This window comes from Labrus bergylta, chromosome 18 (assembly GCF_963930695.1).
Source record: "Labrus bergylta chromosome 18, fLabBer1.1, whole genome shotgun sequence".
NCBI lineage: Eukaryota > Metazoa > Chordata > Actinopteri > Labriformes > Labridae > Labrus > Labrus bergylta.
Window position 1 is genome coordinate 4,803,274 of NC_089212.1, and position 16,274 is coordinate 4,819,547.

The 16,274-nt window shown below is 38.3% G+C and overlaps 1 protein-coding gene across 1 annotated transcript; it reads left to right on the plus strand.

Annotated features, from left to right (window-relative positions):
* Positions 1-9,404: 9,404 nt before the first annotated feature.
* Positions 9,405-15,672, plus strand: LOC136177020 (interferon-inducible GTPase 5-like). Its single transcript, XM_065947755.1, has 3 exons — positions 9,405-9,443; positions 11,584-12,157; positions 12,428-15,672. The coding sequence occupies exons 2-3, from the start codon at positions 11,599-11,601 to the stop codon at positions 13,048-13,050; spliced, it is 1,182 nt and encodes a 393-aa protein (XP_065803827.1). The 5' UTR covers positions 9,405-9,443; positions 11,584-11,598; the 3' UTR covers positions 13,051-15,672.
* The last annotated feature ends 602 nt before the right edge of the window (positions 15,673-16,274 follow it).

Consider the following 16,274-nt stretch of genomic DNA (forward strand, 5'->3'; position numbering starts at 1 on the left):
CTGGTGATAAAAATATGTGAGATTAAGAAGTTTCACAAAGCTATAGAAGCAAAGGAGCAGGATGTGTCACAGCTTGAGCAGCGGCTTGATCGTATTAAAAATCGGCACAGGGAGTCACTCAACAGAGCTGAGGAAAGACTTGCAAAAGCCAACTTGGACTTTGATAGAGCGCACAATTCAAAAGAGGATTTAAACGCGATAAGTGAGGACTTACATGACAAAATAGCGAACATTAACAATGAATTGGAACAGACTGAAGAAATCATGCGTAAATATGATAAGTACAAAAAAATTGTAATCAATTTCTTGACTCAGTCCAAGGCTATGTGCAGCCTTGGTGGGGAGATGCCTGGACAGTCCATGGCCAAAAAAAAAAATTCTGAACTGGATGGTGACAGCTAGGAACTTGACCAGAAATGAAAGAAAATGCTATCTGATCCCAAGCAGATTGTGGATCAGAGCCAGCAGCTGGTCAAGCTACACCTAGTCCTGTGTCAGAGCGTCACCAGAAACAACGAAATGCTGAAGGAGTTTCGTCTGCAAACAGAGAAAACTGTAAATGCATTTAATGTGGAAGAAGAGAAGCTAAACTCTGAGCTAAATGAAGTAAAGGATCAAATCAAGAGATATAAAGAAAGAGGTGCCCAACTCAAACGCAAGGTTCATCTCCATGATTCAATACCTAAAGATGACCAGGATCTCTTGCTGGAAGCTCTGGGTTTGAGGGTGACTGATGTGTATCGCACCATAGTAGATACTCGGTTTAACACTCTCGACACTTTGGAGAAAATGACCAGTATAGAGCGCCGTATGTTTAGACTGTTTGATCAGCTTGACAAAATTCCTGAATAAGTCTTGGCAGAAATGAGAAAGAAGCATTATATAGAGAACATGAGGAGACCTCACAAGTGCTTTTACCCCAGCTTCCATCCCTCTTGCCAGGGCATTAGTGGCCATTGCCAGACCAGACTGACCAGCTGTCTGGTGTGCGCGAAAATGGCCCGAGTGTCGCGCCTCAGCGCTCGTGCCACAGAGGACACCTCCTGCTTGTCTGAATGACTTAATCAGAAAATGGTCAAAAAGAAAAAGTTGATAAAGGAATTTTGGGATTCTATTTGGATTTAAAGGAGGGCTCTGAATAGACACGACTCAAGACTCAATCTTCCAACACCCCTTGCCACCAGCAGTCTTACCGTGAGATGTGTTCAATTGAGCTCCGTCGGCTGGTCCCGCGTTTCAGTCTCTGGCAAGCGGTTCTTTTCAGGCCCAGAGAGGTCCACAGGCCAGATTAGATGCCTTAACAACTTGGTCGGAGTATGCAGCTGGGATGGAGATTGTACGTCGATTCAGCTGTCGTCTCAGAAGCTCCAAGAGGATCCTACAGGAAAAATATTAAAGAGCCTTTTGATACGTCGATTTCCAATTCAGATTAACCGGATGGCCATCTTGATGAATCCAAATTAAGGAATTGGCGTTCAAAATTGAAGAGCAAAGACTTCGGAGAAGAAAGTTCAAAAACCTTGCTTGAGCCAGAAAGAATTGATGTTTCCAAAAATTTGCGTGAAAAAGAAAGTTTGGCAGAGACTCGTCTCTACGGCACAAACTTAAAAGAAGTGATTCGGACCGAAGTCAGAAGAGAAGAGAGTAAGAGCTGAAGCTCTAAACTTCAAGAAACCAAAACTAAGAAGAACCCAAGATCTCAGCTGAGTGTGAACTCTTATCACCTGGATGGGAGGAGGGGGGGTCTGCAGGCAAAGAGGGGTGCCGCCCACGGGTGACTCCCATTCTGACCGGAGGACAATTGTTTAAACTAAACCGAGTTTACTCAATAAGATTAAGAATAAGAATCTAAACATATATACGTCACCATACATTCATTTCATTATTTCTATCAGATCCACGTTGATGTAGGTTCACGTCATATATTTAGACAAACATTTCTATCAGATTCATGTTGAGATGAAAATCACACCATCTGGGAACATCCTCAGTTAATCCCAGCCTGTAGGTGAACAAAAACATGTTATACAGTCAACATTCTTAATAAGACATATTAATAAAGTAGAAAAAGAAATTGGTGTCTTTAAATAAAACCTTCTATAGCTAATATCAAAGAGTATGCTTTATAACACGTCTAAATGTATAATTATGAAGGTTACGTATTCATGGATATTCTAACACTAGATGGCAATAGCGCTCCACGTCAAATTCCTATTAAACATAATATAACTCTTATTCCTATTCTGAAGATCAGATTTTGAGTTTAAAAAGATGATTATAATACATTCAATGTGACAATTACAAATATCTAGATGAAGAAAGACATACATTTTCATTTGATGCAGAATTGAAAGCTGTGGTTTAATTCAGTTCTTCAGAAGTCCTTCAACAGATGGTCAATTTTACGACTTTGCAGAGACTGGTTTCGGTCACAGTTCATGTCTTTGGGGTCAATTCGTAGATAGCAGAGTGTTCTGTTTCTGCTCGATTGTTTATTCCAGGTGTTGTAAAAGTTCATAACATCCTGTCTGAGAGGGAGACTTAAATCATTGATCAGTTCCTTTGTTCCTTGGTAAAAGTAATGTTAATCCACAGTCCTGAGTCCTGCAGGAAGAGAGTTGTAAACGTGGCTGCTGATAACGGCTACACTACAATAATAGCAACCTGTTGTGCGTAACACTGGGCTCTTGGATTAGCACCTTCCTTTCAAAAAGGTGATAAATACAGACACCGTCACAATCACAGCAGTTTTGTCAGGCTTGGTAAATCACAATGGCCCTCACTTATCAATCTGGTGTAGAAACCAGCGCAGATTTGGGTGTAGAAATCATCGTACGACAGGGTCCACGTGGGACCTATGAAACGTACGTATCTGGCTGATCACAGCGTACGCAAGACCGGGTGTTGATAAGTGTGGCGGCTGGAAACGATTGTCATTTAAATACCATGCCCCTATTTATTCACGGCTCAGCTGTCCTCGCCCCCGGAGTTTATGGCATGGAGAAACTTAATATGGCAAATAAGAGAAACGAGATATGACCTGAGTGACACCATAACAGAGAAAAGTAAAGAGGAATAACATTATGTTGTTTGGCAGCCTGAAATGTAGGATTAAAGAGCTTCAGAAGAAATTAGCCTGCACGGAAATCTCAACAGCGATGGTGAGGATAACCGAACTCCAGCAGAGTTTTTAATATTTAATGTTGTACATAATGTACATAATCTAGGCTATAATATATATTTTTTTAATACTTTTAGTTTAAAAAACCTGGTCAGACCATACGGTCGCTACAATGTAGCCTAGTTTTGCGGGTCTTAAAAGAAGCAGCTCCCGGAGCATCACATGAATAAAGTGTTTGATCAAACGCTGTGCAATGTGCACTTCTCATCCGATTAGCCTTCTTTCCAAACATAAGAATTTAACACTTGCATAAAAGAAGGTCCTGACTCCGTCTTACAGCCCCCCGGATTTCTTTATTCGTTATTATGTCACATGTAATCTCTGGCCTATGTGCGTCTGCTGTGCGTTATTACGCATGTGGCACATCAGCGTATTTATTATTTAATCTCCGGACATACCGATTAGTCATGATCTAATGTTAATGTTCTGTATTCCTAAATATTTCATATTTCAGAGGCTAAAAGTTGTATTTACTATCCTCTGGAAGTTTTTCTGTCCTTTTAAAGAAGGCTAACTGTTTATAGTTGTTCTGTTTTAATTTGTCTCAGTATTTTCTGCACATGAACATTTAACATGTATTTACTGAAAGTAGCCTCTCTAATCTTAAAAGTAAATCGATTAAACAAACAAAAAATAATCAAATAAAACACACAACTAAAGAAATCACCTGACAGCTTGTGCTGCTCAACATTATTTAAAAAGCAATGTAGCCTACAGAGATCGTTTGAGGTGAAGCGCAATATGAAATACATTTGAGATATCTTATCTAACAGTAAATCTGTGAACCTCTATCTATCCGTCTTAACAAGTGCTGTTATAGTATGATCTAATTATTCTCCGACACAGACAGATTCGCTGCACCGCAAGTCCACACTGAGTTGAAAATGTACGTACAAGAACTGAGACCTGGTGTGAGATTTGAGCGTACCCTCCGCTCACGTCCAAATTGATAAGTGCCAAACTTTGCGTAGAAATGACCGTATAGCCATTTTTCTGCCGTACGTACGTTTGATAAGTGAGGGCCAATGCGTGTCATAATTTAAAGGAAGAATTGCACATTTTTGATCCAGCAGATGTCGCCCTTGAGCACCAGCATGAAACCAAAACAACTTGCGCTGCATTGTTGTGTTAGCATGCTAATGCTTGCGATCTTTATTATGCTCGTATCTTCACACTGCATGTAAAATTACCTGAAATGAGCGTGATCTAAAAATGCTTCAAATAAGCAGTGAGTACAGTATGTTATTCTTCTTTTCTCTAGTCCCTCAATTAAACAACTTTTATACACGAGGGGATTAGCTGGCCGGCCATCCCGTCCATGTAAACACGCTGTAGATACGGATCAGACAGCATCACAGACAGTGGGACTCGGGTGTTACACTCATTGTAGACAGTCATGACTCAGAGTTATTTTCAGAGGATATACTTCGATTTCTGCTATATTTTTGTGTAAAATGCAGCATATTCAGCCTTTAATTTCTTTGCATTTTCTCCTCCCAGTATTTTGCACACTAGGGCAGAAATGCCCCATATTGCATATTCATTAAGGCAAATGTACTAAATGAACAAAGCGTACTGTTTTGCTCATATGAAAGAGATGCACTGCGCACCTATAGTAGATCAGAAAGCACATTTTCTTTTGCGGTGGTATCAAGTTTGCACACATTTTAAGACAAGCAAACCTTTAGCGCATCAGGCCCACTGAGTGCAGTTATTTACAGAGACACAAAGCAGGTATTTTAGAGACAAACACACGCACACTCCTCTGTTCCTATTTTTCTGTTTCAACCATTCAGGCTTACAAAAAAAAAAAATTAAAGGCTGCTCTAAGTTTGCTATAAAAAAAAGAGAAACACTGAAGCCTCTATTCTTAGCAATTTGCACCTTCTGTATGTCGGTTATGTGTTGTAAGATAGAAAGTCATTTGAGGAACAGATTAGTGATGATATTCAAATTGAGTGGCAGACGTGACTGGAATATAACTGAAGCAGTAGTATCCTACAGGCAGAGGTTTGCATAATATCTGTAACTTACAGCTTCAGGAAAATTAAGAGAACACTGCAAACATATGTTTACTGTATCTGATTAAAATGACTCAAAATAAAACAACAGGTCAGTAAAGTAGCTGTCATGTTCTCTGTGTTGTTCTCTGACTCGGCCACGTGTCCATCTGTTTGTAAACTGAGCACGCTTCATAATAACATGAAGCTATGCATGAATGCATGAAGTTCTACTTTGTGTGCTCAAAGATTGACTATAACATACATGACGAGGAAATAAGTCAGAAAAGGGTTTGATAAAGAAAAGATCCTTGAACAAATCAAGGACTACTGCAGCCAGGGCAGATGATATAGCCTATAAAAGACTTTGAAGAATAAAATGGTTTACTTTAGTGCTCATGATATTTTCTGACATGCTGTCGCTAATTAAGAATATTATACTCTCTGTTTCTTTTATCTCTGTATATGTGGCAAAAAAGGGAAACTTGAAAAAGCAATGCTACACTATTTAAAGTGTTTTGTTATGTCAAAAGAAATAAAACCCCTTGGAACTACAAATCTGTAAAGTTATTTGATTAAAGTAATTCTCTGTTGAGATCAAACTACTTCAGTGAATAAGAAGTTATTCTGCTTTGAGAAAGAACTGTCTCCAAATAACTTTTTTTCCTGACAGGTCTTCAGGATCTAGGTCTCCAGCCTCCTCCGGTCTTCTTGGTGTCCAGCTTTGACCTGACACTGTATGATTTCCCTCTGTTAGTGGAGACCCTGAACCAAGAACTTCCTGAACTACAGAAGGAAGTCTTTTTGCTTGCATTGCCCAATATCAGTCAAGTCTTTGATTTTTTTCTTACATCCAATCCCATTTAGAATTTTTTTTTTAAATGTCTGTATTACTGAATAACTTTTAGCATTAAATCACATTAAAAACATGCCTATTGATCGTCTTCATAGTGATAATGTTATTTTTGTATAAAGGTTTATAATGCATGGAGCTTAACAATTATTTATGTACAGCTCTGCTGTTTTTAAGTGCTGTATACTAAACTGATTTATAATCCAGCTGCACATATCAGTAATCTGTTCAAATCAGGAAACATGAGTGTTGAGATCAAAATGTTTCATATAACTGATGTTCTTGAATCTTATAATCAATAAAATATAAATAAAATCATTAAAACAAGCTCTTTTTTTTGACTTGTTAAGAACCACTACACATATTTTATGTTTAAATTTAAAAAGGTTATTTCTCACAGAAGATTTCAGTGGCCCTAATCGTCTTCAGTAAATTTTCTGTAGCCTTGTAGTAATAAAAGATTCAATAATACATATTTAGTTATCGATCCATAATACCCTCTGTTCCATGTAACTGTCTGCACACAAAGACAGAAAAAAACAGTTCCATTTTGATAATTTTATTTAAACTTATGAACCAGCAGTTCATAATGACCTAATAACACTTTCAGATTCTTCATTATACAAACATTTGACACATTTCTGATGGCCAGATAAAATTAAATTATATTAAAAATAGATTTGATTTTTAGTGCAAATCTGTGCACACAGTTTGTGAAACCGTGCCCACCGATTGCAGAAGCGGGCGCACAGTAATTGGTACCGATTTGACCAAGGTACATTTAAGACTGTTTTGACAGTGTGTGATACAGGTCGTTTTTTATTTTTTCAATTCATGGCAAAAACGACAATTAAAGGCAGTGTTGGTAATTTTCCTGAAAACTAGTATGATTTTGAAAGTAGCCTTCCCTCAGTGCTCCGTCTACACCCACCCCCCCCCTTCCCTCTGTGCTCCCTCAAAAGCTACGCCCCCTCACATGCACCAGCGCTGTTGCTCCAAACGCGGCCCTCAGCTCATCGCTTGCATTGTGTAGAAACTACGTCGTCTCATTCAGCGGTAAGTAAACTCACAGTATAAACTACAGTAAAACACTTTGAGTGTGAGCTAGTGCATTCAAGGTGTAGAGAACGAGCAGGGAGACAGGGAGGCATCTGATTGGTTCATCAGATTGGTACCTCGTGGCAGACATTGGTCAAAGTTTTTACTGGCTTTCAACTGCTACAGATGACGGATTTTCTTCTTTCCTTTTTCAGATCGTGAGTTATTAATTTCTGTAAGGACGTAAAAGACAACAAAATCTTAAAAACGTTAAGGTTATGTTTTTGTTTTGTGTTTCCGTTCTTTTTTGTTGGCGAAAAAAATAAAGAAAATATTAGCTCAAATCTTTTCCTTTTTTTCTCATAAAAACAAAATGAACACTTTCATTGTGGGGGTTGGCTTTCAGTGCCCCTTTGCTTCTGATTGGCAAAGTGTGCTGAAATTGTTTTATCACTTCAAAATAAAGGTTTTACTCTTCCTTTAAACTGTGACATGTTTACATAAAAGTATTTCATGTGGAATATAAACAGACAGACAGATAAAGTTATGCTCACAGACCTAACTTTCTATGATGCAAAATGTATTGACATTATAGGAGATTAAAGGAAGGATACCAGCTGTCTGCTTTTGACAGATTAAAATAATGAAAAGCGATGATTAATACATAAAAGTTATTGGTGTAAAATCACCACAGCTGCTGCTGCACTGAAGGAGAAACACTGCAGAAAAACATTGTGTTTAATCAATTAGTCGATTTTTGTCTCAGATAAATTGTGGGAGCTTCTCGTTTAGCCTTTTTCTAATCCAAAAACTTTGCAGATAACCTAGTGGTTATGATGAGCACCGTCGCAGCGGCTGTGCCGTGGGTTCGAATCTGAATTTAGCCCTTTGCTGCATGTCATCCCCCACTCTCTCCTCCCAACATTTAAAGATAAAGATAAAGATAAACTTTATTGATCCCCCATGGGGGAAATTTTTGCGTTACAGCAGCTCAAGAAAACAGGAAACAGGAATATAATTATTAAAAATAAAAATAGAAGTTAAAAATCAAACATATTTACATCAGTTAAATAAAAAAAATACAAGGTATCTACACTTCCACTTGTGGAAAGAGTTATTGTTATTAAAAACACACACAGTGTGTAGCATTATTGATATGAGTCATGAAGTGGTGATGCTGTTAAATAGTCAGATTAAACAGTCTGACTGCAGATGGGATGAACGACCTGCGGTAGCGCATTTCTTGTCTCTCTTTAGCTGTCCTATCTAATAAAGGCAATCAGAACAAAGGGGCACTGAAGGCCCATCTTCAATTAAATTAAATATTGATTGGTAATTTTGTGTTGACGGTAAAGGAAAAGGAAATTTCAGCTGGAATTTTTCTTTTTTCCCCAAAATTATTGAAGAAACAGAAAAACAAGCTGACTTCAAGTTTTTTGCCATTCATAAAAAAAAGATTTTATTTTTTTTCTGGTTTCTGCCTGTCACTTAAAACAGACTGTTAAAATGTACCTTGGTCTCAAAGGGACCTTGGTAGTTTTTACCTGGATGGCCCATCTAGGTGAGAAACACAGCTTAATATACCCAGACCACAGCCCTACACTTTGAAAAATAGCCCACTGTCAAGTGTCGGTGCAGTGAGTTTCTTTTCCTTTTTTTGTGCGGTGAGTGTCATTAAATATTTCACCTTAATGAGCACGTATTATAACTTTTGTAGACACTGATGCAATCATCAGTCACAGAAACTTCTGCATGCAACACCTCAGACACGAGGACGTCTCACCACAATCTTATGTGCTTGTTCCCTTTCCCATGGAGTGATTTCCTGTCCTCTCAATAAACCTGAGGAGAGAATCTAAGAAGTACGAAATCAAAGTAACATAACACATGAAAAAGATTTTCTCTCAATATTTACCATGGAAAATTACATTTGTAAATCTGTAAAAATCTCAAATTCCACAAATACAACCATGCACTAATCAAAACCACCATGCGGAACCATCCGGAAGCTTCTGTTGAAAGCTGAAGATATCACACAATAAGGGCTCCCAACATCACTAGTTTTTGAAGAGGCAAAGCTTTGAAAACAAAAGAGTAGAAAAGGAGGATTTCTACCAGCAGCCACAATAAAGATTCATGCTCTTATTAACCAGGAGAGGGCGTGAAAGCACGCAGCTTTCACTGTTCCTGTAAATCATTATTTTTCTTAAAAGTCAGGTGATTTAAAAATAATCAATGGGTGGTCTTGAAATCACAGAAGCACTTTTCATTGGTTGCTGCCTCAATAAACTCTGCTAAACTTTTCTCCTGTTTCTATGCTACTTTGTGTCTGCTTTTCTTAAAGGTGAGCAACTAGTGATCTTTTGATCTGGTGAGTATAGCATAAAAGATGTGTTCAGTTGTTTGGCATTTTTAAGTCGCTACTGACCTTTACTCTTAAAGGTCAGGTCATCTTATGTTCCTTGTGTTTGTGGGTGCTTTCATATTGTGATTTTATTTCAGTTTTATTTTCTCTGTTGGTTATATATTATTAGTCATTATCCATTTTCTTTCTTACTGTTTTTTTTGTTGTTTGCTTCAATGTGTGCTGCAAATGTCAGTTTTTATGTTTATTTTACATTGTTATAATAATAATGAAACATTTTATTTATTAAGTGCTGTTCAGGAACTCAAAGACACTACATTGGTTAAAAAAGATAGATCAAGAAAAAACAGTAAGACCAAAACAACTCTTTTGAAGAGGTGAGTCTTGAGTAATGATTTAAATGTAGAAGGGTCAGTGCAGTGTTGAATATGTGCGGGAGTGAGTTCCAGAGGGAGGGGGCAGCTATGGAGAAAGCCCTGTCCCCCCAGGTTTGGTGCTTGGCTCTATGTGGGGAAGATACAAGGTTGGTGTTGGGAGAATGAAGGCTGCATTAAGTGTGACAAGTAGGAGAGCAATGAGGTAGAAAGGGGCCTTGTTGTTAAAGGCTTTATGTGTGAGGAGTTTAATATTCTCACAGAATATCATTGTGGTTGCTTAGCGACACTGTTGTAAGTTAGTAACATGTGTCCCTCCTGGTTGCTGACTGAGCCTGATCGTGGTGTATGCAGATGGAGCCTGTTCTGTTTAGTAAGTGTGAGAAGTTCGCCTTCCTAGTAAGACTTCACCAGAATGTACAGAGTACACGACTGCAAATAAAGATTAAATTAAAGCAGGACAGTGAGTGGAGATCTTGCAGGACAGGGGTGATAGGGTGCAGGTGATCGGGTTCGCAGCAGAATTCTGGATGTATTGGATTTTATTGAGGACTTTGGATGATGTGCCGTACAGGATACTATTGCATTAAGCGAGTCCAGATGTAATACATACATGAATTAGGGTTTCAGCAGCAGAGAATAAGAGTATTGGACGGAAACAGGCTATATTTTTAAGGTGAACAAGGCGGTTCTTGTGAGTTGGGTGACGTGGTGATCAAAGAAGAGGTGGCTGTCAACAATGACTCTAAGATTGCAGATATGAGGGGAGGGGGAGAGAGTGGACTTGTCTATTGTGAAGCAGTGAGGTAGAGAAGGATGAGGATGTTGAGGTGGCCAGAGTCTAATGAGAGGAAGAGGTTGTTGGTGTCTTTGAAGCCAGACTGGAATGGTTCAAATAGGTTATTGGAACAGAGGTGGGATTTTATTTGAGAGGCGACAACACTAGTATTTTTGACAGAAAGGGGAGGTTGGAGATGGGTCGGAAATTGCATATGCTGTCAGAATTGAGTCCAGGTTTCTTGAGGATTGGGGTTTCGGCTGCCAGTTTGAGTGTTTGGTAGACTGAACCAGAGCAGAGGGAGGAGTTGATGATTGTGGTTATGAGTGGCAGGATGGCTCAGAGACAGTTTTGACAAGACTGGATGGGATGGGGTCGAGGGTACCGGTTGAGCACTTCATATACTAGCGGTGATGTTGGATAGTTCATTTGGGGACAAAGGAGAACTAAGACAGAGGCTGTGCGATGAGGGGGGGGGGACATACTAACAGATGTAAACAGAACTATATGCAGCAAACAGTATAACATATATACAAGAGCTGTATGAAAAAAGATGAATACTGAATTAATTAATTGATCGTAGTGCAAAGAACAAAGAAATAAAGGGGATTCATGAATATTTCAATAAAAGTGAACTCAGCTTTGCTAAAAGGGATGAATTCATGTAAGTCTTCATCATCATAATGTTCATGTTAAAAGGCAGTGGACAAACATTACATATTTGAAGATCATTTGTATGTTTGATGTTATATTAATTAACAGGTTATAAAGTCTTTTGGTCAGTGGCGTACAGTCAAAGTTGTAAATCACCTCCAGCCCGCAGGAAAGATCAAGTTTCCTGTTTGTCTTTTTCCCTCAGAACCCTTCCTTTATGCAAATAAAAGTGTTTTCTTCTATCATACTTTTTTGTGTGTGATGTCTATCATTGTAGTCTTACATTCACTTTTATTTGTCAGAGGATTATAGTGACTTTATAACATCTCTTTTATTCCAGTTTTCAAGAAGCACCATGGGGAATCAATCTGGTCGTCAACAAATAGAAACAGAAATTAAAGAAGCTCTGGAGAAAAATGATCAAAACTTAGCTGGTGTAAAGATCCAGGAGTGTTTGGACAAGGACCAAAATGTTCCTCTAAATATTGCTGTCACAGGAGAGTGTGGTGTTGGTAAATCCACCTTTGTTAATGCCATTAGAGGCATAGACAACAAGGATGAGAAAGCTGCTCCTACTGGTTGTGTAGAAACCACCATGGAGGTCAAACCGTACCCCCATCCAAACTATCCCAATTTGATATTCTGGGATCTTCCTGGTATCGGCAACGCTGGTTATCCTGCTGCTAATTACCTGAAGACGGATGAATTTAAAAAGTTTGACTTCTTCATCATCATCTCAGCTGATCGCTTCAAAGAAAATGATGTGAAGCTGGCTAAGGAGATTCAAAAGATGGAGAAGAAGTTCTACTTTGTTCGCTCAAAGATTGATGATAACGTACATAATGAGAAAATAAGTCAGACAGAGTTCAATGAAGAATGGACCCTGATACAAATCAGGAAAAACTGCATCCAGGGTAGGTGATATATCCTTTAAGAAATAATTAAATAATAAACTGATTTACCTCAGTGCTTAGAATGTTCTTTTGACATTAATGCTGTCATTAACTTTGAGTATTATTTTATCTCTATCTATATTTACTGTATATATATAAACATCCCACAAAAAGTAAGGTACATTTGTTTGGTAGATTATTTCTTTGTTGTAACAATTCTTCTTGGCAATAAATCTAATTTGCTGATCTAAGAATGAACTGTCCCTTAATAACTTATTTTTCCTGACACAGGTCTTCAGGATCTACGTCTCCAGTCTCCTCAGGTCTTCTTGGTGTCCAGCGTTGACCTGACACTGTATGATTTCCCTCTGTTAGTGGAGACCCTGAAGGAAGAACTTCCTGAACTCCAGAAGGAAGCCTTTCTGCTTGCCATGCCCAATATCAGTCTGGACATGATCAAAGAAAAGAAAAAGACTTTCAAAGCAAAGGTCAAATACTGGGCTACTCTATCTGCAGCTGTAGGAGCTGTGCCAGTTCCGGGGGTTTCTGTTGCTGTTGATACAGCCTTGCTGGTCGGTGTCGTCACAACATATGTTTTGGGGTTTGGTCTTGACATCCCATCACTGAAGAGAATGGCAAACTACTCAGGTGTTCCTTATGAGGAATTGAAGGAAGTCATCATGTCACCTCTGATAGCAACAGAATTAACTCCTGAACTTTTATTGAGGTTGTTGGTTCAATTTGGCAGTTTAGCTTTATTACTGGCAGCAGAGGAAGGGTTCAGATTCATTCCAATACTTGGAATCCCAGTATCAATGGGCCTCTCTTTTGCCTTTACCTACAGCAGTCTTAACATAATCCTCGACATGATTGCTGACGATGCAGAGAAAGTATTTACCAGGGTCTGCACTTGAACACCACAGAGTGATATTGTTAAGGAAATAGCATTCAGTACTTATTTGTGCTGTCAAAACAATGTGTACATTTTGAGTTATTAATTGAAAATAAGATGTTAAAAAGAGAAAAACCATGAAACAAATTAAATTAATTTGTAAATGAACACATTAATATGAAGAACTGACTACAGTGAAAATGTAGAAGTCAGAAATAACCAGCTAGAAAAAGAGAAATGCAGACTGAGTAAGTCTAGCTGCAGCACAATGCTTCTTACTTATTTGTAATTTATTTATTTATTTCAGGAGATAGACGCCTATCATTTGAAACTTTGAGAGAAGATGTCCAATAGATGGTGCACTTTAACAAAGCTGTTCCCTTCATTGCAGAAGTCTCTCTTCCCCCATGTTGTGGGGGGTGGAATGACATGTGGAAAAGGAGCTTTATGTCAGAATTGATCCCGGACCGCCCACTTAAAGAACTACAACCTCCATAAGGAAGCTGGCACACTAACCACTATGCTACCAGTGACCCTGAATTATTTGTTTCTAATAGAACCAGCTGGTGTTGTCAAAATGTTTCAACAGTTAACACTTGAAACATACACAGGGTGAAAATATACTGGTAGTACGGGTATGCAGTATAAAACAGTTTGTTCCTTCATTCAGCTGCATACAGAAATGAATATCAAACAACACAGTCACTCAACACACAAAGAAATCAGGAAATCAAGTGCCAGGAGTTCTTGAGAACACCTGCTTCATGATGAGGTAACACCACTGAGACAACATGAGCCAGATCCCTCATCTCCTCTGAAAAAATCAATCAATCTTTATTTGTATAGCTCCAAATCAGAACAAATGTTGTAAAATGAAGTAAAACCAACACTGACTTTCCCTAAATTGAGACAGATGGAAAATAACATACCTTTGCTGTTTATTTACACAAACCTGAGTCTATTAGCTTCAACATTGTAAACCTCCATCTGTTAGGTTCTTCATTGTTTTTTCTTGTATAATAGAACTGGTCAGCCTCGTTAAAATGATAATTGAAACAAAAATGATGATGCTGGCAGTACGGGTATGCAGGATGAAGAAACAGTTTGTTGCCTAATACATCTGCATACAGCAACAAATCTCAAACAGCACAGACGAAACATCGAGGAAGGGGGGTGTCCAATTTGAAACCTGCAGAAGCCACTTAACTCATGTCCAGTTTGGAGGGGGGTAACGTGAGGGAGGGAAAATGGAGAGAGCGATTCCACCGGCTCACAGATAGTGCAGGGGAGAGTACCTGTAAAGGTGAGCCGGTTGAGATAACCCTTATATTATTATTGTTATTATTATTATTATATCCTGGTCATTATCATCAACATGCCTGTCTATGTTTTCTTTACTGTTTTTATGCATCTATGCCGCTGCTTATGTCTGTTGGACAGCGTTGTTGTATCATCTGTGTTATTTCCTAAAAGCCTAAACAGGGACAAGGACTGCAAATTAACCATAAAGTCCCATATACATTGCATTGGTTGCACTGAGGTATAACAAGATGTAACAATGCCTAAACATAGTGTCCCTGACAAATAAATGTATAAATTAATTAAATAAGTAAAGTAATATTTTTTGTAGACACAAAAAACTTTTAAAGTCAATTAACAGCTGCTGAAATCGTCAGACATACAAACTGCTGCTTCATGCAACATCTCAGAGACGAGGAAGTTTCACCACAATCTTAGTGCTTGTTTACTTCTCAGGGTGTGGTCTCAGGGTGTGGCATGCTCTTATTAACCTGCAGAAAGCATGAGAGCACGTAGCTTTCACATTTCCTGTAAATCAACATGTTTCTTAAAAGTCAGCTGCTTTAAAAATAAGGGTGGTCCTGAACTCACAGAACAACTCGTACAGTGATCTTTTGATCTGGTGAGTATAGCATAAAGTATGTGTTCAGTTAGTCATTATTTTCAATCTGTGTGTCTATGTCTGCTTTACTGTTTGTTTTTATGCATCTTTATCTGCTGCAAATGTCAGTTTGTATGTCTATTTTACTGCGTTGGTGTATCATCTGTGTTATTTCTTCAAAGCCTAACCCGGAACAAGGACTGCAAATTAGCCATGTCTACAAGTCCTAGATACATTACACCTGTTGGACTTTAATAAGATTTAACAATGCTTACATGTAATGTCCCTGACAAATAAACAGATTAATAAATAAACACAGCACTTTGCTCATTGTGAGATGTATTTGGTGTGAGTTGGGGACAAACATTTCATATTTGAAGATCATTTGTGTGTTTGTTGTTATATTCATTAACAGATTGTAAAGTCTTTTTGGTCAGTGACGTACTTAGCACTGTGATAACAGTTAAATGTTGACTTAAATCAACTCCAGCCTGCAGGGAAGATCAAGTTTCCTATTTTTCATTTTCACCCAGCCTCCTTCCTGTCTTGGCAGAATTGAATCGCGTTTTGAATCGAGTTTCTTTGTGCATGATGTTTATCAAAGATTGATGATAACATACAGAATGAGGAAAGAGGTCAGAGAGACTTCAATGAAGAAAGGACCCTGATACAAATCAGGAACAACTGCATCAAGGGTTGGTGATGTATCGAAAATCAAACAATAAAATGTTTTACTTCACTGCTTATGATGTTTTTTGACATTAATTCTCTCTCTCTGTCTCTCTCATAAATATACATTGTACAAAAAGTAGGGACATTTGTGTTTGGTAGATTATTTTTTTGTTTTAACAAACGCAAGATGCACCACCACCATTAACTAATTCAAAAGGATTTATTAATTGGTGGAGCTCTTAGTTGACGCTTAAGTGACGCTTAGTTGAAGTTAATTTCCATAGTTTACGAAAAAACATAAAGAGACTCACATTCATGATCTGACAGATTTCTTACAAAATTGAGCCCAATAACTGTTGAAGAAAATAAGAGAATTAGATGCTCTAGGATTATTTGCCACAACTAAACCTGTAATGCAAGCTGTTCAAACGACCCCTGAGACAGCTGGACAACTTATGGCATTTCAAGACTTCCCTCCGAGCGGTCAAGATATAAATAGAGGCTACAGCAACGCAGCACAAATGTACAACCACATACAGACAAGGTGCATGTCAATTTTCTCAGAGAGGAAGAGGTTACAAGTCTGAATAAACAAGACATATTGGCTCTGTAACAATTTATTCATTTAACAAACAGGAGCGTGCGGAGGAACCATACACAGCCACAACAGCCTG